A 23,684-nucleotide genomic window follows, 5' to 3' on the forward strand; every position below is an offset into this window, starting at 1 on the left:
CCAACTGACTCTCAACCGGATTGGGCCGTTGTTCTCTGTCACTTGGTCTTCAAGGACTCACCAGCCTGCGGGAAAAGGTGTGAGCTGGGGAAAAGTTTCAGTGCAGCGTGTGGCATGCCTGCCTCTACAGCCCATCTGTGCCCCCTGGCCTTGCCCACGCTGATTCTAGGTGTTCCTTTCCATCCGACAGTGGATATATGCTGGGTCCACTTGGCCTGCTCATTTGAGGGGCTCCCTCTGCAGACCACCTTGCTTCTCTGGCCCTCGGACAGGCACTTGGTAGTGCAGGAGTGTACGTCTCTGGGGTAGATGCGTGCCTGGCCCAGGGTCCTCGGGGTCTGCGTGTGGCCCCTCCCTTGTGGTTGACTACAGATGCCACAGTATCTTTCTCCACTATAGTTACTTTTAACACTACAGGATCTGCCAGGTTGCTAGCCCAAGCCTCGGTGAATGAGTCACCCAATCCCCTGCCCTCCTGGAGCCACTGCCTTTCTTTGTGGCTCTTCCTACTGCCTGCCAGACCCCTCCACTCATAGGTTGGTCTTCCTTCCACAGGTCTGAAGTTCAGAGAGGGTTACCAGCCCCTGGGCTCTTGCTGGGGCCCTTGCATGGCATGGTCTGCTGGACAGCAAAGAGCATACTATATATTTATCCTTTAGCTTCGTAAGCTTTCTCATGTTTACATCTGAACTCATTAGCTTAGCATCCTGCTGAACTTCTTTACTGGGTCGTGTTTGCCGTCATACCTGGTAAGTCACCACATAGAGAGCTCGTGTTAAAACACCACTGAAGAAGTTACCTGTGTGCATGTGTGCATGAGAACTGTATATGGCATGGTGAGTTATTTCATTTATTTGTCAGCCAGTCAGGACTCAGTCCTTAGTATATGCTGGGTCTACAGCTAGCCACTGAGGGTGCAGCTGTGAAAGAGACAGCCACCAGTCCTGGTTGTTGTGGAGCCTCGGGCCTGTCTCTCCTTCAGAATCACCGTGCTTCCCTCTTTGTCAGTCAGAAAGAACCACCATTTGCTGTGTCCATCATGCGCTAAGTACTTGGCATCTCTCATCATCTCATTTATTTCCAGTGTCAGCCTAGAGAGGTACAGGTTTTCTTTCTTGACCCTCAAAGCTCAGAAGGGTGCTTACTTGCCAAGGACATGCAGCTGCTGATGGGGGATTCTGGATTGGGAATCCAAGGTGTCTGCCCCAGATCCCTACATCATGCTAGCTACTAACATCAAGAGCTCCATGGTGATTTTCCCCCTTTTTGCATTGGCTGACAGGAAACTCAATGCCAGACTTAAGGTTCAGTCAGAGAAACTCTTTAATCCAAATTCAGAACTTTCACTTCTATCTCCTTAATGTTTCAAGTGTATCTTTTTGTTTTAACATCCTTGTAGGAAGCCTCAAAGTGTTTCTCCATTTAAAAATAAAACCATTATTTGTTTAAAAGCTGGGGCGGTGGCTCTATGGTAGAGCACTCACCTAGCATTTGTGAGGCCCTGGGTTCGATCCTTAGTGATGCATAAAAATAAAAACAAAGGCTGTTGGTTTTCAGATGTTTCCATAGAACCCAGATGCTATATGGTCAGAGAGTCATTCGGTCACTGATTACTATATGTCATAAAAATAAAAACAAAGGCTATTGGTTTTCAGATGTTTTTCATAGAACCCAGATGTTACATGGTCAGAGAGTCATTCAGTTACTAATTACTGTATGTCAAAGATCACTTGTTCCCAGTCTTTCATTTTGAGCTTCCCAAATAACCCAGCCACCTTGTCCCAGCTGTCCTGTGGGTGTCTTTGCCTGCTTCTGTCCTCTCTCATCTCCTTCCAGCAGCTCCTCAGCTGCTCCCTGTTGCCCTCTGTACCACCCGCTCCCCAAGCCTCTCACTTTGGTTCTGGGGTTGTATTACAATTGCTTGAGAAGCTCGGACCAAGACTGGGGTCCCCATGACCCAAAAGAAGTAAAGGACATGTCCTTCCCCTTAATAAGTTTGCAAACAGCTGCAGGGACTGTGGGCAGATGCACTTGAAACACACAGTCCATAGTAGTGAAACACGTCCTTCAGTCCCCTGAGAGTCGGGGACTCGGGTGGAGACTGGTACTGCCATGCAGGACTGGGAGGGAGAGGACAAGCATGTCACTCGGAGCAGATGCACCAGAGTTGGCGTGGAGGAAGGAAAGACCTCCAGGAGCCCTGCTTGAGAGAAATGTGGCAGGTGTGGAGTTAAGGGTGGGGAGGAGTATCGGGCAGCTGATAACGGAGGGGTGTTGCTAAACCTGATGGCAGATTTTGGTGTTGACATTGGGGGCTGTGACTGTGACAGGAGGTCTTCTCAGTAACAAAGGCGGTTTTATTTCCATGTGTAAGGTGGATGGGAAGGGGAGCAACCACAGAGGAGCTGCCAGACCAGCAGGCGATTCCGAGTCCAGCCCTCAGATCCAGGACGGTGCTGCCGCTTGTCCAGCCCCTCTTCCCCTCTCCCCCGACAGGCTGTTTCCAGCGCCAGTCCCTCCCCTGCCGAGCTCTCCCCCACCCTCCGTGGGGACCACCAATCCACAGCCCTCGTGCTCTCTTCCTTAGGCCCAGGCTTCTGGATTTGGACTTCCGAACTGGCCCTGCCTCTCCCTGGGCTCTAACCCCACGCGTCCTGCCACCTCTGGAGTGTCCCCAGGTGCTCCCAGTTTGTCTCTTTGCCTCTGTTTCTGCTCACTCCACTCAGGCCCAAGCCTGAGGCCCCACTGAGACGCCGCACACGCACACATCCGTCTCCCTCACCCGACCTGTGGCGTCTCCTCCTCACCCCCATGCCATGGTCCAGGCCCATGTCATCATTTGCCTGGGTTCCCAGAGAAACCTCTGCCCCTTCTCTGCAGCCTTGCTTCCCTCCCCACCTGCCCCGGTCCAGCAGCTGCCAGCGTTCTCTGCAACCCCAGCCTAGGCTCTTGCTCCCACTGACATCCTTCAGTGAGTCTCCCCAGCCATGGCGCCCCTGCCTGCTTCTGAGCGCCCCTCCTTCCCAGTCCTGTGCAGCTGCAGCCAGCCACGCCGAGTGAGCTATTCGCACTTGAGCGCGGCTGCAACTTGCTCTGTGCTCTCTTGCCTTCCCACCTGCCCTTTCCTCAGCCTGATACAAACTCTTCCTGTGCAACCTCCCCCACCACACCACAGGCACCTGCTTTGCTTGTCTGACTTCGATTCCCTCCACAGCATTCCTGGCAAATAGCCCCTCCTCTGGGAAGCCCTTGACAGGCTTCCACAGGGCTGCCGAGGCTCCTCTGCCTAGGAGCACCGGCCTGAGTGTCTTTATGGATTGACTTCCCCATCCCGCCCAATGTGGCTCAAGATGCTGAGACCGTTTTTCTTTGTAGCTCTAATTCGTAAATAATGCCGCATGTAGCAGGAGCTCAGTACATATTTGGGAACCTAATGAGTAAATATGTGAACAATAAATATTGGCAGAATTACTTCTTGTCCTGAGGGCAGCTTGATACAGATGAGCAGTCAAGGTGGGACAGTGTCCTCTGCAAGGATGAGTGTCAAGGACAGACCGTGCTCTGTTCAGGCAGCGCGAAGAGGAAGGAGAGGAGCCTGAGCTGCTGAACAGAAGCCAGGCGCAGGTGGCCGGGGCTGCAGAGCAGGTGTCTGCAGGGGGAAGGGTGTGTGTGCAGCACTTCAGAGCCCACCCGACCGGGAATGGGAGAGAGGAGACCTCCCCTTCCTTTTGGAAAGGGTTTCAGGAGGAGTGGGTGTCGAGAGGTTCCGCAGAGCTGCTGGTGGAGGGAGAATGGGCGTTTCTCCTGCTCCAGGTCACCACTCGCTCCAGCACAGCCGGGTGCTTACCCCCATGTTCGTTAGGGTCACTTTTACTGCAGAAAGCGGACTTGACCTTCACTACTGAGAGCGTTTCTGCTGAGCCGTGCAGCATCCGCAGTTTCGAGCTCTGAGGAACTGTGGCCAGGGTGACGACTCTTATAGTCCTCCTCTCCTCTGTAGCTGGGGTCTTATGTTCATCAGCCCAGCTATGTGAAAATGTTCCACATGTTCTTTGATCTCTCAGATCTTTCTAGACACTTCCACAAGTGGTTACTACTCAAAAGCCTTTGGCCGATTGTCTCCTGGGCAAGTGGCGAAAACTGGGCCTACCGACGAGGATCACTGCTGTCTGTGCCCCTGTCTCCACATGCACACTCGCTCCTTTGTGGGGTGCATGCAGGGACTGCTTATCAGGCATGCTAACTCTCCTGTCTGGCTCCTTGTCCCCTGACTCACGCTTCACCCCAACACAGCTGCTGGCTCCTGAGTGGGTGACCTTGCAGTCACTTGGGTACTTGCAGCTGAGCCATCTCTCTACTGCCGAACGGTCACATAACGTTCTGTGGGTCTGTGTTTAACTTGTCCAGCAGCAGCATGTGAACTCTCGAAGGTCGGGAAGCGTGGAGCTTACTTTCTGGCTCTAATGCTGTGTGCTGCCCTGGTGAGTCTGTGAGACAATGTCGGGGTCCCCCAAAGTCTGCAGCTGCTAGGGAAAGTGAGGCAGTAGAGTATGAACAGGCCTCTACTGGAGTTTGTGTGCAGCCCTGAAGCACAAATGGCGAGCGTGGCAGTCCTCCCACTTCCCAGCCCAGCCGTGGGAATCTTAAAGGGACCAACACTGGGGTCAGCAGTTCAGGCACAGAGCAGTCCATAAGGAAAAGTGCAGGGGCCCAGAACAGCTGTGAGGACAGCAAGGAATTGCATTTGCCTAAGATCAGGGGTGACTGCAGGAAGAGACAGTGAAAGAAGAGGCTGGGAATGGAGCAGAGGCCACCAGAGGGGCTCTTACACCTGTCTCAGAATTGTGTTTTCTTTTATCCTGCAAGAAGCAATGGGTCACTGAGGCCTCTGAAACTGGAGCGAGTACTGTAGACTTGTCTTTAAGAAAGAAGCCTTGGCTGAACAGGTGGATTGCGAGCGTGATGCTAGGGAAGAGGAGCAGTGGGGCACAGGGGAGGCTCTTTGTGTCCTCAGAGTTTTGTGCTGATGCACTTGACCTCGCTCAGTGGGTCAGGAAATGACCAAGGCAAGCCAGGCAGACCCAGATCTCCTGTGAGGACACCTGCAGGGTGGCTGAGCTACCACAGCCTCCACGGCTTCCAGTGCCTGTTTCCATGGTCATGATGGGAGAAACCCTGGGTTGCTGTGATATGATAAGAAATATCTATTTGATCTCTGCCCCAGTTTCTGGCATCAGCACCTAAAACGCTTGGCACCTCCATAGAGCTCAGTGTCTTTTTGTATCCTAGTGAGATTCAGGGCAGCCTCAAGATGAAGAACTGTTTGCCAGGGGAGCCAGTTTTGTGATTAGAGGGTTGAAACTTTGAGTCCCCTCCCACCTGCCCTCACAGGGAGAGGAGCTGAAGGTAGAGTGGATCAGTGGCCACTGATTTAATCATCTGTGTCTTCATAGTGGCATCTCCATTAAAAACCCGTAAGGGTGAGCTCCAGAGAGCGGAACACGGGAATTCCTGTGCTCAGCCCTAGAGAGGGCATGAAGCTCACGCCCATCCCGTCTACCTCTTCATCTGTAGCCTTTGTGAGATCCTTGATAATAAATGGATAAATAGAAGTGTTTCCCAGAGTTCTCAGAGCTGAATTAGCGAATTAATCAAACTGAGGAGAGGGTTGTGGAACCTCAGTTTATAGTTAGTAGGCATAGACAGGCAGAGGAACCTGGGGCTTGGATCACATCTGATTAAAGGGTAATCTGGTAGGACTGAGCCGAAGGCTGGATCTGATACCAACTCCTTGTACATAGTGTTGGGATTAAGTTTTGACATCTGGGTAGTGTCCGCTGGACAGTTGCTTGGGGTGTGAGTAACCCTCCTGCCCCGGTGCATCTGGTGTCAGAGAAGCACGTTGACTGGTGTGTTAAAGTGTCAAGGAAAACAGCTTGTTTTTTCCTTCAGGAACACAGATGTTCATAGTACGAAGCAGCATAATATAATGAGAAGAGCTTAAAATTAGGTAAAATTACTTTATGAACCAGAAGAATCTACTAAGTATTAGTTATTTTCATAGCTTAGACATTTGTTTTGTGGCTCCCAGGAAGTTTGAGAGGTAGTCCTGATTTGGGAACTAAGCTGATAGTTATTATTAAAAGTTTTAACTTATAGAACGAGGGTTAACACTCTGTGGCCCCTGGGCCAAATGGCCCGTTTCTGCATAGTCTGAAGCTAAGAATAGTTTTTTACATTTGAAACTAAACATATGTACCTGTTAATACCCTCAATTTTGCCTCTTGGTCTTCAGAACCTAAAACATTTACCATCTAGCTCCTTACAGAAAAAAGAAAATGCCAGCAACTTCTTTGGAAGATTATGTAGCCAGCTGCTTTCAAAGCAACCCTGAGTTCTCTGGGTCTTAGTGATCCATTACTCTCGTGAGCCACCATTTTTCTGTTGGCTGATGAAGAAAATGTCATTATATATCACAACATAGTCTTGAGGATAAAACTTACCCTAAGGTATTCCTGTAACATCTCCATTTATTTTAGAACAGAATTAACATGAAACCCACCCAACCGTGCTTGGTTGTGAGCCCTGTGGGACATTTGCCACCAGCAGTGCATCTGCTTGTGTCATCTCGGCCCTTCGCTGCAGTGGGCAGCCCTGTTTCCTGGGTCCAGCTCTGCTTTCAGTAATGAACAGTCTGTTACACCTGTGAGCACAGAAGGTGTCAATACACTGTTCACACATGCAGTTCAGTGATTTTTTTCAGCATTTGAAGTGAATCGACTACATTCTCACCTGCCCTTGGTAACATTTTGTGGCTGTGAAAATTGTTTCTCTCTTTACCCAACCCTGGCAACAGTTGTTATGAACCATCTGACATGTCCATTATGAGTCACATCTGCCTTGCACATTATAGGAGCTCCTACCCTTAATCAAGTGTTGATAATTTAGTAAAATACGTCTAGTGTATGAAAAGTGACCTCAGGTTCCAGTGTTTTGTTTTGTTTTCCCAATACTGGGGATTACACCCAGGGCACTTTACTACTGAGCTACATCCCCAGCCCTTTTTGTCTTTTATTTTGAGGCAGGGTCTTGTTAAGTTGCTGAGGTTGAAATTGAAATGTAAACTTCAGTGTTTTTTAATATATTCACAGAGTTGAGCAACTGTTACCACCATCCATTTTAGAACATTTTTAGACCCTTAAAGAAAGTATGTCATTAGCGTCACTCCCCAGTTTTCCCAGTCCCAGGCAACGCCAGTCTTTCAGTTTCTGTAGACTTGCCTGTTCACAGTATTTTGTGTGGAGGGAAGCTTGCGCCAGCTGGTCCTTATGACTGGTTTCTTTCACTTTGCATCACATTTTCAAGGCCTGCGTATGTTGCAGCATGCATGATTTGTCCTCGGCGTGTTTTAGAGAATAGGATTCACTTAGCAGAGCTTTGCTGGCAGGTGCCATCTGCAGGGACGTTTCAGGCATTGCCCCTTTGCCTACCTTCCAGAGGACGCTTCTCACTGCCCCTTGACCTCACCCACAGTGTCATTCCCTCCAGCATCTGTGCCACAGAATACACATAGTTCCCACCATGTGCTGGGCCAGGCCTCCGTGAACCAGGCAGTGTGGTCTCCCTCGCCCTGGGTGAGAGGGGAACGAGGAACAGGTCATGAGAGCACTTCTGGAGAATTTCCTGACCCAGCCAGGGAGAGCAGAGAGCAGCGTCTGCAGGAGGCAACCGGCTGGGAACACCTCCACCTGTGCCTGTGTGCACATATGCGTGTGTCACAGAGGGATTCCTGGAATCCAGAGGAGCAGACCTCACCTGGCCCCAGCCAGGAACAGCTGGGGCAGCCTTGGTGGCAGCAGCTGGCCTGAGGCACGTTCTCAGCACTTTTCCTTTTCTGCTGAGCTCTTTCACTTTTTGATGCGATCTGATTTGAAAACCATTCTTGTCAAGTTGCTGTGCTGCTTTGTCAACAAAGAAGTCTAATCAGTGAGAACGAGTTCTTTTATGACTCTTTTTACAGAAGCATGTAAATGTGTAGCATCAGATGTGGAATAAATTACTAGTGCTTAGTCGATAAAAATCTGCAATTAAAAGAAAATTAGGTGCAAGAACTCTGTTTTCAAGTGAGGTTAAAGCCACGCTGCTTATCTCTGTCTGTACCTCTGTGCAGGAACTACTGTTATGTTTTTGGAGCTTTGTAGTTGCTCATACTGGCCTTTTTGACAAAATTCAGCACAGAATGATAGACTCAATCAAAATTCTAATCCTTTTCCAAGACTGACTCATTAAGTGACCTTGAGAAGATCATTTCTGTTTTCCATCTTGCCTTGGTATCTGTGAGAAAGAAGAGAGTGGTACAGTCTCATGGTACGTAAGAAAAAAAATGTAAATGTACTCCACATTTTAGAGATAAAAATTTTAAGAAATTCTAATTCTTTCCTGACTTTTCCTTTGTCCACTTATTAATCACTTTTTAAAACCTTGAATGAATTTAGAGATATACTATGATATTTTAGAAATATCCTCATAATCATTTCTGAAATCTGCCCCCACAAAAAGGCATTCAAAAACAGAAAACATTTGTAATGGAGAACAGACCATTGGGGTATCTGTTAGTATCTGAGGCAAAATCCTTCTGATCACCTGGGAAAAACCCTGCTGCCACCACTGCCCAGGTTCAGAGCTCATATCTTGGAACTCTGGGTGACCAACATGGTTTTGTGAATAAAGCAGCCAGAGGCCATGATTTTCCAGAGTTGTGGGCCATGATCTCCTGTCAGATGTTAGAGCACAGATTAGCTGCACTGAGATTTGTTCAAATCCTCCTGATGAAGCAGTCGGGATGCACAGGTCGTGCCTGTTCCCGGGGTGCAGGCTCAGGAGTGTTCTCGCTACTGTAGGGCTGAGAGGCACTGCCGCGCCCGCCCCCACTGCAGCCTTCCTCAGCCCCACTTTCTGCTGCCATGGTTCTGGTAGGGTCAGGCGCCCAAGGTGCTCAGGTCTCGGGGCAGATCCATGATGGACGTGGTGATACCTGTGAGCGACTGAGTGAAGGTGGAGAGGTCACGCCTGCAGCCTGACTGGGAACCCCACCTGCCGCAGCCCTGCAGGGTCACAGGGCTCCTGCCAGCTCAGCAGAGACCTCTTTTTGAGAGATAACTGCTTGGCTTTCAAGACACTCTCCAGTATACTGGCAAGAAAGAGGCAGCTTGTCACCAGTTGGAGGATCATCGACTCCAGTTTCCGTTCTGTAGATGGGGAAACCTAGACTCAGACTCTTCTTCGGTGCTGAATTGGTGACTTGACTGTTGAGCAGAGAGGGAGGGCAGGGAGGATGTGGCTAGCTGAAGTACACACATGAAATGAGCTGGGAACCAGGGAGGGCATGCAGGCTGACAGCACCCTGAACTGGACTTTCCCAGTCTGCAGGAAGTGGGGGGGACAGAGCCAAGGAACATTCCGGGGAAAGGTGACAAATCCTTTAGGATGGGCTGGTTGGGCCGAGCTTCAATACAGGACAGAATGTCTCAGACATGATGCTGTAAGATTTTTGGTTGAGGCTCTTGCAGTGCTGGATTGGGGGACATGAGCAGTAGTTGTGTCATCCAAGAAGCCGTGGCATAATCTCCAAGTGGGATGACAACCCACCACACCCCCCACCAAAAGGGAAGAATCAGCAGTCTTTGAGAGTCGGTGGAATTTTTGTGCAGAGGATGTGGGCCGTGCTGGGCCGACGGGAGCCGGGAAAGCCGATTGTGCCCTGGTGCTGCTTGCTGGGGGTCTAAGATGGGAATGAGAGCCGGTCCCTGAAGACATGAAGCTGGACGAACTCTGGGGAGTTGATACAAAAGGAGAGGAAATCTTGAGTAATGCCCAGTCTCATTTTTAATAATGAGTTTCACTTCTCTTGTGTCAAAACATTTACTGGTAACAAATATCAGAACTAGTTTTAATTTTGACTTACATTTAATGATTTTTTGTAGAGGTAAGAAAAAAAAAAAAGACCCAAAATTTGGTAGATGAAGGAAAGAGAAACAAAGGACACGAGGCACAGTCAGGCTGTGCTCTCCAAGAGGTCACGCTCATCCACGCGTGTTCAGGGAACCGTGTCGAATCCTCACCTTGTGCTGTCCTCACGTAACTTGTGTTCAGTGTCACAAGTGTGTAAATCAAAAGAAGATGATAAAGACGCCTGAAGACAGGACTGTTGTGATCTTCCCGGAGATGGCCCCAGCCAAGCTGGGACTGTGGGAAGCTCTGGGCTCCTCACGCCTCAGAAGAAGACTGGGCATTCCTGTTCCCTACCAGGACCAAACCAACCTCCGGTCCCCACACTCCCCGGAAGAAAAGGGCCACCACTGGAGGAGACTGGTTGACTGGCCAGCCTTTTCCAAACCAAGCCCAGGAGCACTCACCCAGCTGTAGAGTGCCCAGAGCGTCTCAGCTGTCACGGCCAGGGAGGCTCAGCCCCTCCCCCACAGGAGCCCAGGCGTGTGCCCAACGCCTGTGGCCAAGATGAAGGACCAGTCTGAATTCGAGTCTTTTTCCCTTAAGACTGTGACTCCCCATGCAGGAATCTTCCCAGTCCCCTGCTTGTCGAATCGAAGGGAAAATATATATGTCTCCTGAATTTTCATCTGATGTTAAAACTAATTTAACCTGGTTCTAAAATGGTCCTCTTGTCTCAGGAGAGTGTTCAGTGTTCAACCTCCTAAGAAAAATGTCATCAGTCAAAATAAACAAGACCACCAGGGACACGTCCACCAGCTGGCACACAATCAGAAATTCCCGCACTGGGACTGGCAGGTTACCTCCTGGGCTGTGGCACAGCTTTCTGATAGACCATCTAGAGGCCTCCACATCCCCCCTCACTGCTTCCCTCAGTTCAGTCCCTAGGACAGTGCCCCTGGCTCTGGCCCTGCCAGTCCAAGGATAGAGTGGGCAGGGAGACCGGTGACCTCCAGATCTCCGACCGACTAGAGCATGAAAGGGGAAGGAGATCCGTGCTGAGGGCAGCAGAATCATCAGAAGCCCCATCTCCCAAGCCAGAGGCTGAGAACTGAGCATCAGGATGAGCCATCTCAGCCTCTCCGCGGTGGAAACTGTCTTCTGCTTCTATTGCCCGAGAACAAGTGTGATCTGAAGGCTCGCAGTCCCCAAACTGGCCAGCAGAATGAACCACACCAAAAGGTGCCACAGAACTGTCAGACTGGCCTGGGGTTTTGGTCAGGTGGTCATCCAGCGTCCCCCAGTGTGTTGTTTCCTCCAACACCTGCCCAGACTGCTGCTGAGCAGGAGAGAGACACAACATGGTGTTCTGCGGTGCTGGGTTCAAGTGTGAGGGCCACACTGCAGAGGGCATGCTGAGGTTCAGCCCTCCGAGCTTTTCGCTTAAGGCTCATGTTTTTAAGGCCTTACCAATGGAATAAGTTTTTCGTATAGGAAATAGGGTTTATTCTGCACCTCGTATCATCCCTGCCACGTCTCACCCAGTGATGAGCGCTCTGCTGGTGTGTATGTGGTGGTGGTGGTGGGCTTTGTTTTCCCTTCTGAGTTCTAAAGGTGTGGCCAGGAAGCCTTTGCTGATTTCAGTGACTTTCTTTGCTCTGCATCAGTAGCGTTTGCCTTTAGTTCGAAGGAGGTGCATCTCACCTAATCCTAGGTGCCTCTGTTCTGTTTCTGATGTTCATTTGTTCTGTCAACTCAGCTAAGCCCTTTCAGAGCTGTCGGAAGTTAGTCACGTCTCTGGGTTACAACCCTCCTCACCCAGCCCCAGGGCAGTGTGCTGTACACAGGAGGTAAATGAATGACCCTGAGCACATTCATACTTGCACCACAGCTGCAGCTTCCACAGAGCTTGGGAAGCAGTGCAGGGAGCTACAAGCGACTCTCTTCCATGAGGAGCTGTCCGAGGCCTCGCTGTCACCCACCAGTCTCCCATGGTGGTTCTTGTAACAGTTGGTCTTGTGGGAGACGGAGGAGAGTCCCTGTGCTCTTTAGGGATGAATCAGGGCCAGGCACCCAACAACTTTGGAGGGTGAGGCAGGAGGATCACAAGGTCAAAGCCATCTTAAAAAGAGAAGGAAAAGACAGGATGTAGCCAAGTGGTAGAGTGCCCTGAGGTGTCAGCCTCTGCTTTGTGAGCCTCCTTGCCTGTCCTTCCCGCCCGTCACTGACCTGTCATTTGGTCTCCACACTACAACTCACTGAGGCCTTTGCTGAGAAAACCTTGTGGAATGTAACTCAGCAGCATGCTTTGCTGCGTGTTGTCCATTCATTGTCCACTCAGCAGATTCCTGAGTACCCACATGGGCCAGGTCATACGCTCCACATAGGTTGGTGTCCACATAGGACAGGTGGAGAGTCTCAGCCCTCATGAGCTCACAGCCCCATAAGAGGCCAGATCACATGCAATTGGAGTAAGATGTGCTCAGTGCCGTCCTCAGAAGGTCCAGGGTCGTGTATAAGCTCGTGAGAGCAGCCGTGAGAAAGGCCACTGGAAGCAGGAGGATGTTTCAGTTGTGTCCTAAAAGCAATGGGGACTTGCTGAGTAGCATCAAAGAAGGATGGATAGCTGTAGTCTTCGGAAAAGACTTTCACCTGCTGTCCCCATCTGTGTGTGGATTTTCTTCATGTACTTCAGTAACCAGGTAGCAACAGAAATGAATGAGAAGCAGATGCGAAGATCCAGCCCTTCTCTATTCAGACAGGAAAGAGATTTTCAAAAATAGAAAACAATACCACTCTTCTCATCAATTCCTTTTCTAGTTTAGAAAACATGGTTATTTTTTTATTTTAAAAATAAGTTAGCAAGTAAGAGGCTTGTGTTTGTTACTCAATAACTATTTTTAAATTAATAAAAAGGCAGTGGGGTGCTGTTGGCGGGCTTTTAAGTAGAGGAGGAACATAAGACTTGTGTCTTTGGAAATGGCTCTGGAGCTACCCCTGCCCTCGACAGTGGTCTAAAACAGGCAGTGAGAGTGGAGCTACGAGTGGACTGAGAAGGCATGTGGGAGTTAGGAGTGACCAAGCCCAGCGGTGGGGCTCATGCCGAGGATGGAGGACACAGGAAGAGGGGATCCAAGATGAGTTTGGGTTGGAGACACATTCCATGGCTCTGGAACATTTAGGTGCAAGTGTATCCAGGGAGAGTTGGTTCTGTGGCTCAGGCCCAGCACCTGGATTTGGGAGTCTCACTGTGTACACAGTGGCTAAAGCCTTAGGGCGAATGGGCACCCATGGACAGAAGAGCAATACTCCTTGAAACAGAACCTGAAGGGACACCAGTTTTGAAGGACATGAAGGACACAAGCTGAAGTGGGACTCTGAAGACACTAGGAGGCATTGGCATAGGGCTGGAAGGACCAAGAGACTGTGGTACCGCCAAAACCTGGAGAAGAGACCATGTCAAGGAATGGTCAGCATTGCCTGTTGCTGTCGGTCAGGTCTGATGGAGCCCACTGGATTCGTGAAGGGTAGTACTAAAGGAAACAGTTTATTGATTAGAATACTGGACCTTTGCCTTCTAGAAGACAAGAATATTGTCGTAATTCTCTTTCTAGCTTCATTGCTGAAGGTATTACGAGGTGTATTAGTAGAGGCTCCTTGACTCTGATTTTTGCTTCCATAACTAAATCTGTTTGTTTGTTGTCCTGCCCTTGAGTCCCATGAGAGGCCATCCCTACTGTGAATACTCCAGTTAATGAGGACATTCCTGAACACACAGGCATCCCCTGATGTTCTGAGTTAAAGGTTTCCAGCCACCAAATCACGGCCACAGATGGGCTGAGAGGTTGATCCTGCAGCCCCCGGGGGCAGCTGGGAAGGGCCCAAAGCTGTCAGGCCGGTCGTGAGCAGGTTGGGCTGTCCCAGTGCATCATGCAAATCTGTTTTCATCTGTGCCATGATGTGAAACTTACTGGAAAGCCTGGGTCTACAGCAGGGTTAACGAGTTCCGCCTCGCCGCCTCTGGCCCCGAGCACAACAAGGACGAGAAGTCCTGTCATCGCTCTGCTCCCTGGGACGCCCCTAGCATGGTGGTCTGCAGGCGGCCACCCGCCTCCTCTACACTCGTCACGTGACTGGCCGATAAACACTCACTGGGCACCAGTGCCAGAGAATAAAGCAAAACCCTTTCCACCCAGTTGGCAACCTTTTTAAAATAAGGTCAGGGTGCTCTGTGAAGTAACTTTCACATTCCTAGGACGTCACGTAATGCCCATCTGTACCTGTTCTCCATTTCACTCTTCCGTGGGCACCTGCTTGAAGAATCGACTCCGGCTGCACTGAGCTGGGGTGTGCTGGCCTCCTGAGGAGTGTGTACAGATCCTGCACCCATCACAGCCCTCCAGGGTCCTAGAGTCTGTCTAGGAAGATCAGAAACAACCCTGTAAAGTATTAGGCCGGTATTAGAGAGCCAGTCTAAAACATGCCGTAAGCTGTTTTCAGGCTGTTTTAATTGCTTTACTAACTCATTTAATTCTCATCGTGTCCCTATGAGGTGGGTGCATTTATTATTCCCATTTACAGATAAGAAAACTGAGAGTCACGTTACAAAGAAACATGCCTCAGGTCCCACAGCAAGAGGCAGGGCTTGGATTTGAACCCAGGTGTTCTGACCCTGTGGAAATGCTCTTGACCATTTCCATTCCTCTACCTTTTTGTCCCTAATCTCTCTAGCATTGCTTTGTTCCTTGAAATAGGTACATATCTTCAAACACCTTGAAAAACTGTCTGTGCTCTTTTCCATTGTTGAAATCATTCTCTCCTTTTAAAATTGAAAATATTCAAACCATTTCTGGAAGGGTTCAATCCTTTCTGGAATCTTACTCTGTACTTTGGCTGCAGTTGGTCAGTGCCCACTCTGATCTTCTCTAGCCCTCTGAACAGATGCCTCACAGGAGAGCTTCCTCCTCAATTAATGCCATCTAGAATTGCTCTGATTTTTCTGTTTCTGGACAGCTTGCCTTCCCCCAGGAGATCGGGAGCTCTGTGTGAGTGAGGATGCATCTGCGCTCCCTGCCCAGGAGCTGCGAGCACCCAGGGAAGCCACAATGCCCTCTCCTGGCCTGGCTTCCCCATTCAGAAACCTCCCAAAGCCAGCATGGGTGTCTCTCTGCATAACTTCTGTCCCACTAGATGATAGAAACTTGGCTGCTCCCCTGTTGGAAGATTCATTATTTATTTACTTTCTCGAGAATTTTTACTTCATTTGAAAATCTCCTTGCTAACTAATAACAAATACTTTACAAAATGTCAGTTCAAAATGCAAGCTGTTTCCTTCCTCCTTTTTAAAGTATGTGGTTATTGCTTTTGAAGAAGACAAGGTGAAGGAAACGTTTCCTGTTTGTGGAGGCTCGTATTTAACCCCATGTGAAGAGCAATTTGATGTCAAAACATCCCAGAACCCAGAGCTTCTGCAACCTTCTGCTTTTTAAGTACTTTTGAAATTTCACAGGAGCCAGAAGGATTGGATTGGGTTGGGTTTACCAAGAAATGAAATGTTACAGAGCAACTAAAGACTCGTTCCCTTCCCACAGTCCTGTGGCTGGTATGTCATGAGTGGTGCCCACACAGCATCTGTACTGCATGTCCCTGTCGGGGCCTCTCAATAGCTTGGTCCAGGCTGTCTTCATTGTGGGGGCTGCGCTGTGCATTTCAGGGCATTCAGCAGTGTCCCTGCCTCTCCCAGTAGATGCCAATAGTACCCCATCCTGTCCCCACTCTTCCCCTCTCATGACAACCCAAACTATCTCCAGATACTGCTAAATATCTCTAGAGTGCAAAGCTACCACTATTATGTGTCCATAAAAAAGGTTAAAGTCATATACTGTTGTCCCGAGTATTGTAAACACTTATGTGAATGGTATTACGTATTCTTGTAAAACTCTTTATTCATTGAACATTGTAGTTTTGGTTCTCTCCATGTAGACCTACTTCATTTATTCTAGCTGTTCCTATAATAGTCTTTTTATGTAACAGAAATACTGATTGTTTCTCTATTTAGGAACAACTGAATTTCTTACATCTTCTTACTATTATAATAAGTGTATCACAGGACATTCTCATAAACTGCCCCTTTGGCACTTATAACTACCTACAGATGAAGCTGCTGGATCATAGAATGGAGAAGTTTTACTAGATCTTAAGACTTTGCTTTCGATTTTTACTCTCATCAGCAATTTATAGAGTTCACATTTCCTTTACACTATTCCCACAAGTGGTATTGTTAGACTTTTTAATTTTGTCTTGTGGGTACAAGATAACTTATTGTTTTCATTTGCATTTCCCTCATAGTGAAGTTAGACATCTTTTCAAATATTTATTAATTCAGGGTTTCCTGTTCCGTGAATTATCTATTTATATAAGTAAATAGATAATAAGAAAAGTAGATATACTTTTCTCTTGTCATTTATTTTTTTCTCATTAATGTTCTATATATGTTATGAATGCTGTCCTTTATCAGATACATGTTATAAACATTTTATTCTGTAGTTTGCCTTCTACTTTGTTTTAAGTCAACAACTGAACTGAATTTTAATTAAAACGTTCTTAACTGCTAGTGCAATAATTTTTAGCCATCTTTTTTGTTGTGGTTTATGCTTTATATTTTTGTTTTAGAAATCCTTTCCTATCCCAATGTTATAAAAGTATTCTCATTTCTTCTAAATGTTTTAACATTTCAGATTTTCACATTTAAATCTTTAATCTGTGGAGTTTATTTTGTGCACAGTATGAGGTAACGGTCTAATTTTGTCTCTTGCTATGTCTGTGGCCAGTCATCCCAATCCTGTTTATTACTAAATGCTCGGTGGCACACACCCGTGACCATTTAATGGTCAGTGGCACATGTCTGTAATGTGTCCAGCAGCTCAGGAGGCCGAGGCAGGGGATCAAAAGTTCAAGACCAGACTGAGCAATTTAGCAAGACCCTGTGTCAAAATGAGAAATAAAAAGGGCTGGAGATGTAGCTCAGTAGTAGAGTGCCCCTGGGTTCAGTCCCCAGTATTATCCAAAAAAAAAAAAAACCACCCTTCCCTGCTGGCCCTCCTATCTCCAGAATGTGAGCCGGGTTTGCCTCTGATTTCGAGACCCTTCTTCTGCTTCTTTGCACTCTGCCTGTCTTGGGTTAGCACCACAATTCCTACAGTCTAACCCTGAGTCCTGATAACTAGCACAGTGTCCTCACTTGTCTTCAGCATATTCTTGCCTTTTCCCCAGATTCTGGGGAAGAACCCAGGGCCACACACTCGCCAGCCAGGCAAGCTCCTGCCACTGCGCTACACCCAGCCCTTCTGGCCTGTTTGTCGTCAGGCACCATCTATGAATATTGGCAACTGTTTCTCACTTTCCATCCTTGTATGTGGTTTCATTTGGTTTGGTTTTTAGTCTTGTTATGCTACGACTTGTGGAGTACAGGAGGTGTAGGCATTCTTGTCTCTTCAGTGAGTTCCAAGTTTTATCACATTGTTTTCTTATCTTTTGAGATGAGCATTTGGTTCATTCTCAGTGTGAGAATCTTATTACATATTTTCTAAGATTACTGAGATATATTCTGAATACCTCATACCCAAATAAAATGCTTATTTGTAAGTACTGTTGGTTTGAGTTTTCTAATATTTTGTTTAGGATTATTGTACCTACCTGCAAATGAAAAACAAATTGTTCCATAATTCTTCTTTCTCAGAATGGGCTGGTCTGATTTTGGAGACCATATAGTAAAGCAGTGTCAAGATATTAGGCTAGGTGGGATCTCTGCTTCCTGTTCTGTTCTCTGTAGACAGTTTGTCTAAGATAGTGAGTCCTTAAAGGTTTCATAGAATTTAGGGGGATGGTTTTTAAGTACCATTTCAATTATTCAATTAATGTATCACATACATGGAAAGAGGTATGCTTTATATGCTAGTAATCACACAAACTTTCTCTTACTGACTTATTTTGCTCAATGCTAAGTTGGAGTTGAAGTTTGTTTGTTCTGACTGCTGTAGAGCATTACATTTTGTGACTGCAGGTAATGTACCCAACCTACAGCTGATGTGCCTTTTGGTGGTCCCAGCCTTTGACTCCTGCACAGACTGCTGCTGGGGACATTCAAGGTGGCCTCTTTTGACGAGCATGTGTTTGCATTTCTCGTGTCCAGGGGCAGAATTGCTGAGTCACACACATCGTTGAGCTTTAGCAGATGCTCCTGATTATATATCAGAAATGATTACCATTTTCTAGTTTTTCTTGAGTAAGTTTTAATGAGTTATATTTTTCTGGAAAATTGTTTCATCAGTTATTGGTATGATTTAAATATTCTTAGATTTTTAAAAAATCTGCCATTTATCCCTTCTCTTATTCCTAATTTTATTTATTTGTGTTTCTTTCTTTGTGTTTTTTGTCAAGCTTGCCAGGTTCATCCATTTTATTTGACCTTTTTACAGTCAACACTGGGTTTTATTGATTCCCTCTATTGCATCTTTTTGTGAGCAAGCTATGCCATCAACACACAACAGACTCTGTTGTGTTTATGTCTTCCCACAACATCAGAATTTACTGAATATCAGCAAATTGACAAGCCACATCACTTTCAGCTTTAATTTACCAGATGTTTGTGGGTCATTGGTGGCCGTGAACTAGGCAGCCCTGGGTCCTCTTGTGCCCTTCCAGACTCACTTATTACCATGTGTAGAACTCAAGTCACACTCCACATTTCACACAGTGGCACGCCAGTGCAGGATGGCTAATAGTGTTAGTGGTTCAGAGTAGTCACTGGGTTTTAAGAGGTGGCCCTGAGAACAGAGGCAGCGAGCAGAGGAGTCACTACAGGTGCTCAGCTGAGTATGAGCCAGTGGGAAGTTGTTCAGGGTGCAGAGCTGCTCAGGATGAGGAGCTGCTTGTAGGTGAGGGTCTGGATGGCAGGAAGTTTTGAAGTGGGCCACATCGAGCAGGGAGTCGAGCTGAGCTGAAGTCCCAGGGACAGAGTCGGGAGTCTGTTGCCTCATACCTCATGACTCAGCTTGTTCCTGGGGTGGTCTAAGAAGACCATCAGTGTGGGCCTCTGTACCCTGGCTTGGGTGGCTCTTTTATGTGTTTCAGGTGGGTGGGGGTTGTTATTTGCTGGTCTGGTGTGTCTGATAAGCTCATGGTCCTGGTTTCTTTGACATAAGGTTTATTTATTTGATAGGAATATAGCAACATCAGCTTTCTTTGATTAATACTTCTCTGACGTTTCCCATCTCTTTATATTGTTATTTATCTTTAGGTTTTACGTTTGTTAGTTGAAGGGGAGGTGGGAATGGTTTCAGTTTCCTTATTTTTTTCCCCAAAATCTGTCTGAGTTTTTTCATGATACCTTATTCTTTTCTTAAGTCATCTTCATATACCTTTGTCTTTTTAGAACTTCTGGTTTTGTAATCATTTTTCAGGTTGTTCTCTGTTGAAGTCCTTTGGGATCTTGTCCTATTTGTTAGACATGCTGATTCTTACTAAAGATAGTTGTCTTTTTGTGGATTTTGTGCTTCTGGGTTCTGGATCTTTTACCACTGGAGGCTTATCTATAATATAGCCCATATAATCCCAGGGCAAGAGAGGATCTCTCCAAAGTGATTTTGAAGGCTTTTTGTTTGGAGGTGTGGGGATGAAACTCAGGGCCTTGCACCTGCTAGGTAAGTGCTCTACCACTGAGCTACACTGCCAGCTCTCTCCAGTGTAATTCCATATTTGCTTCTGGTTGGCCCCCTGGATATATCCATCTCCATCCCTGAGCCAGTTTCTGCGTTGTGTTTTTATTTGATTGTTTGTAGCACTAGAGATTAAACTCAGGGCCTTGTGCATGCTAAGCAAGGACTCTACCATGTAACCCTTTTTTAAACAGGGTCTCCTAAAGTTGGCCAAGCTGGCCTCAATCTTGTGATCCTCCCACCTCAGCCTTTTAAGCTGCTGGGATCATAGGTATGTGCCACATGCCGGCTTGGGGTTTGATTTTTGTGAACCTCTCTTTCCCTGGGGAGCTGCCAGTTAAAGGTTGTACCTTTTAGGCAGACAGTAACTCCTGGTCACTGCCTGTTTCAAACTCACGGCTGTATCCCCTGAACCTACTAGGGATGACCTGTGGGTCTGTGGGAGCATGGCCTGTGTTTACCTCCACACCTCTGCCGAGGCAACCTGTTGGTTTCTGTTCTGGTTCCCCATATCCATTCATTCCTCATACCATGGAACCTTCCACCTCTTCCTTTTGTGTTCATGTACACATAAAATATTTTCAAGTATTTAATCTACTGTTTTTAGGTCTTGATAATAGGCAGATTTTCAGGTTGTATTAGCCTATGGTTTTGACATAACTGGAAGATATTTAGAAATAGAGATTTAAATTAGCAAATTCAAAAATTGATACATAGTTAAAAATGCAGATTTAAAAGCATCATGTAATGCATTTTTTCACATAGTATTACCTTTTTTTCATTGGTGATGTAGACTAAGCAAGAAAGGACATTACACCATCACTCTTAGGTATCTGTGAAGCTACTCTCAAGAGGGTGGTCACTGATCCTGACTTCTGAGTCTTTTGCTCTGTTTGTGTGACGGCTCTTTTCCTCTCTGGCCTGTTGCTAAACCTGGGTTTTATTACAGCCTGCAGTCTCCTTCCACTGAACACACTCAGAGTTGCCCTAGATAATAGGACAGGAGGAGATGGGCTGTGGAGGAGAAGTGGCACCTTAAAGAGCTGCTGCAGAAACCTAGCTTTCTGCCTGTAGTGAGAAGGCTGCCTTTCCCTGTCTGCTTCCCTGACACACCCTGCAAAGCCCCGATCTCCTAGGTTGATCATTGTGGGGACAGGATCATTGGGTTGCAGGCTGAGATTCGGAATGTCTGATGTGTGGTCTTTCCTGCCCAGTTGCACAAACGAGTTTTCTGCCTCCTGTTACTCTGCAGCTGGGACCAGGCTGCTGGGTCTATCCTGTTGTTTGAAGGGTACTGGGAAACTTTAGGATTTGTATTGCTTGCCTGGAGTGAATGAGTGCACTCCATTCTTCAATGCCTTTCTCTCCTGGCCGCCCAGAGAGAAACCTCTAGACCTTGTAATGGTCTGCTCCTGCTGTCTGATGATTGTGTTACTCTCTTTTCAGGGAGGAATGATCAACTGGAATCGTCTTTTCCCTCCTTTACGTCAGCGGAGAAATATAAACTATCAGGATGGTCATGGGTCGGAACAGCAGGCCTCCCCTCCTCTGGAGGTTTCTGAGGAACAGGTAATCAGCCTAAATCTGTGCTTCAGATTTAAAACAGATTAGCCAAGAAGTCAAACCCTGGTTTTTGAAGCCTGGCATGGTGGCATATTCCTGTAATACCAGCTACTCAGGAGGCTGGAGCAGGAGGATCACAAGTTCAAGGCCAACGTGGGCCACTTAGTGAGACCCTGTCTCAAAATAAAAAGGGCTGCAGATTAACTCAGTGTTCAGAGTGCTGACCTAGCATGCATAAGAACGTAGGTTCAATCCCAATAACAAAAAAAAAAAAAAAAAAATGAAGAGAAGAGAAGAAGGGAACAAAATGGCAAGGAAAAAAGAAATAAAAGCTTGATTTTGAAAGAAATCAAGCATATTAATGCAAAAATTTTTAAGGCAGCTAAATTGCCCCAGTGATGATAACTTTATTAGCAGCTATGGTAAGTCTTACATGTTTGAGGAAGGTTTGATTTAGGAAAAAGAAATGCATTGTGATGACTTATTTTAAAATATGTTTTATTTTATATATTCAAGAAACTGATGAAGTTGGTTTCCTACAAAAGGTGGGAGAGAAGTGGACAGATGGGGAGAGAGTGTCACTTTTGGTATGGTTTTAACTTGTGATTTTAAATCATACTAATATTCTACATATTTGAAAAGCAAATCAATAAGAACAGGCACCAAGGTAAAACTGAAAAGAAAAAACACATGGTTGAACTATATTTCAAATGAATAACATCATATTAAAGGGAAATAATTTCAGTAATTTTTGAACAGTCTGAAGAAAAAAGCTGCAAACAAATCTAAAATCTTCTTGGTAGGTTTATTTCTCATAGTAGCATGGAAATGGACATTCTAAAATTATGCCACGTGTATTGTGGATTTGGCAAACCAGGAAATAGGTGTCGTACTGTGCAAAAAGGAAGGAACAAACATAGACCATGGGACAGCAGGAAGAACCCTTGGGGGCTGGGTGGGAACTAGCAGTGTGTGTGTGTGTGTGTGTGTGTGTGTGTGTGTACTTACACACACCTGCCCTTGCTCTGACTGATAGGGATCAGGAACCGGTGACGTCCTAGTAGCACTGAGCACACCCAGTGCCCACATCTGTTTCCAGGTAGTTTTCCCCACTGAATGGAACCAGACCTCTTTAGAGAAATGGTGGGCCCAGGCCCAGGTGGGGAGGGGCAGCATGACCTGGAACACCTTGTGCCAGGTAGTGGGGAAGTGCTCAGCAATGGGTGGGGCATGTCATAAGGACTCCCAATGTGTCCCCCTGGCCACATCTGTCACGAGCTTTGAGCCTCTGAATAAAGAGGGTAGTATGATATAATCCATTTAAGGAGGGATGAGTTCAAACGGATGTTAATAGATAAATATTACATAAATACATACACAGAAGAAAGGAAATGCTTTTCTTTTTAGTAGAATGTCACATACTACAGAAAGCATGGCAGTATTGGAAAATCAGTTTTGTGACCATCATGGTCAAAATAAAAATCAATTCAGGGAAGAATCATCAATATGTAAAGACTTGGCAATTGATACACTCTCACAGTATGTCTGCATGTTACTTAATTACAAAAAGAAAATAATAACACTATAGTGGAACAACCAGACACCACCTTAACCAAATTACCAAAGTCACATTAGCAGTTCCAGAACAAAGGCGTCATGTTCATTCCCTGAGAGGCACACGGCAGCGAGGGGCTACACTCAGGACACAACCTCGCCAGTGCAATGTGGAATACCTTCAGGAATACTCATGTTGCAGACCGTTCCAGACTGCAGGAGCCAGGGCAGCCACTCCATCTCAATGGAATGCATGATCCTGGACCAGATTCATTTTGGGGAAAATTGGGGGGTGGGGGGACATTTTAGAATGAAATTGTACTATAAATTAGCAGTAGTATCATATTCATGTTAAATTGCAGGATTTGGTATCCATACTGACGGGTTAGGAAGGAGAATACTCCTGTTTTTAGGTAGTGCACACTGAAGCATTAAGGGTTGAAGGGACCTGTGTGCAGCCTGCCCTTGGGTGGCTCAGGAACAGTCTGTGAGTGAGAGAGAATGTTTGCATGCTCACGGGTGTGTTCAGATTGAGAAACAGGGAAAATGGTTAACAAAATAACAGTTGCAAATCTGGATGAAGAGGTAGGCAGGGTTTCTTGGTACTATTCCAGAAACTTCTCCAAGTTTGAAATGATTTCAAACTGGAAAATTTTCTTCTTCCATATACTGTTTTCTTCTCATCAAACAAAACAAATTGAGGTTATCATTTCCAACTGGCCACACTGTCCAGGCCACTGCCTGGATGTTCCTCATCCCTTGTCCCTAGAATAACAAGTAGCAAGGCACCCAACCTGTTGGAAAGCTGTGTCCTCAGCATCGGCCCTCGGCAGGGCTCGCTGGCACCCCTGGGTTAGGTAAATGCTTTTAAACCTGACAGACTGTGCCTGTCGGCCCCTTGGC

General features: G+C 46.9%; 1 protein-coding gene across 1 annotated transcript in view; it reads left to right on the forward strand.

Annotated features, from left to right (window-relative positions):
* UBAC2 (UBA domain containing 2) overlaps positions 1–23,684 on the forward strand; it is a 160,278-nt gene that overhangs the window by 124,715 nt on the left and 11,879 nt on the right. Inside the window, exon 8 of the mRNA XM_079136893.1 lies at positions 21,111–21,233. Within this exon, the coding sequence (XP_078993019.1) occupies positions 21,111–21,233 (123 nt within the window). The remainder of the gene's footprint in view (positions 1–21,110; positions 21,234–23,684) is intronic.

Source organism: Sciurus vulgaris, assembly GCF_902686455.1.
Source record: "Sciurus vulgaris genome assembly, chromosome: 4".
NCBI classification, from domain to species: domain Eukaryota; kingdom Metazoa; phylum Chordata; class Mammalia; order Rodentia; family Sciuridae; genus Sciurus; species Sciurus vulgaris.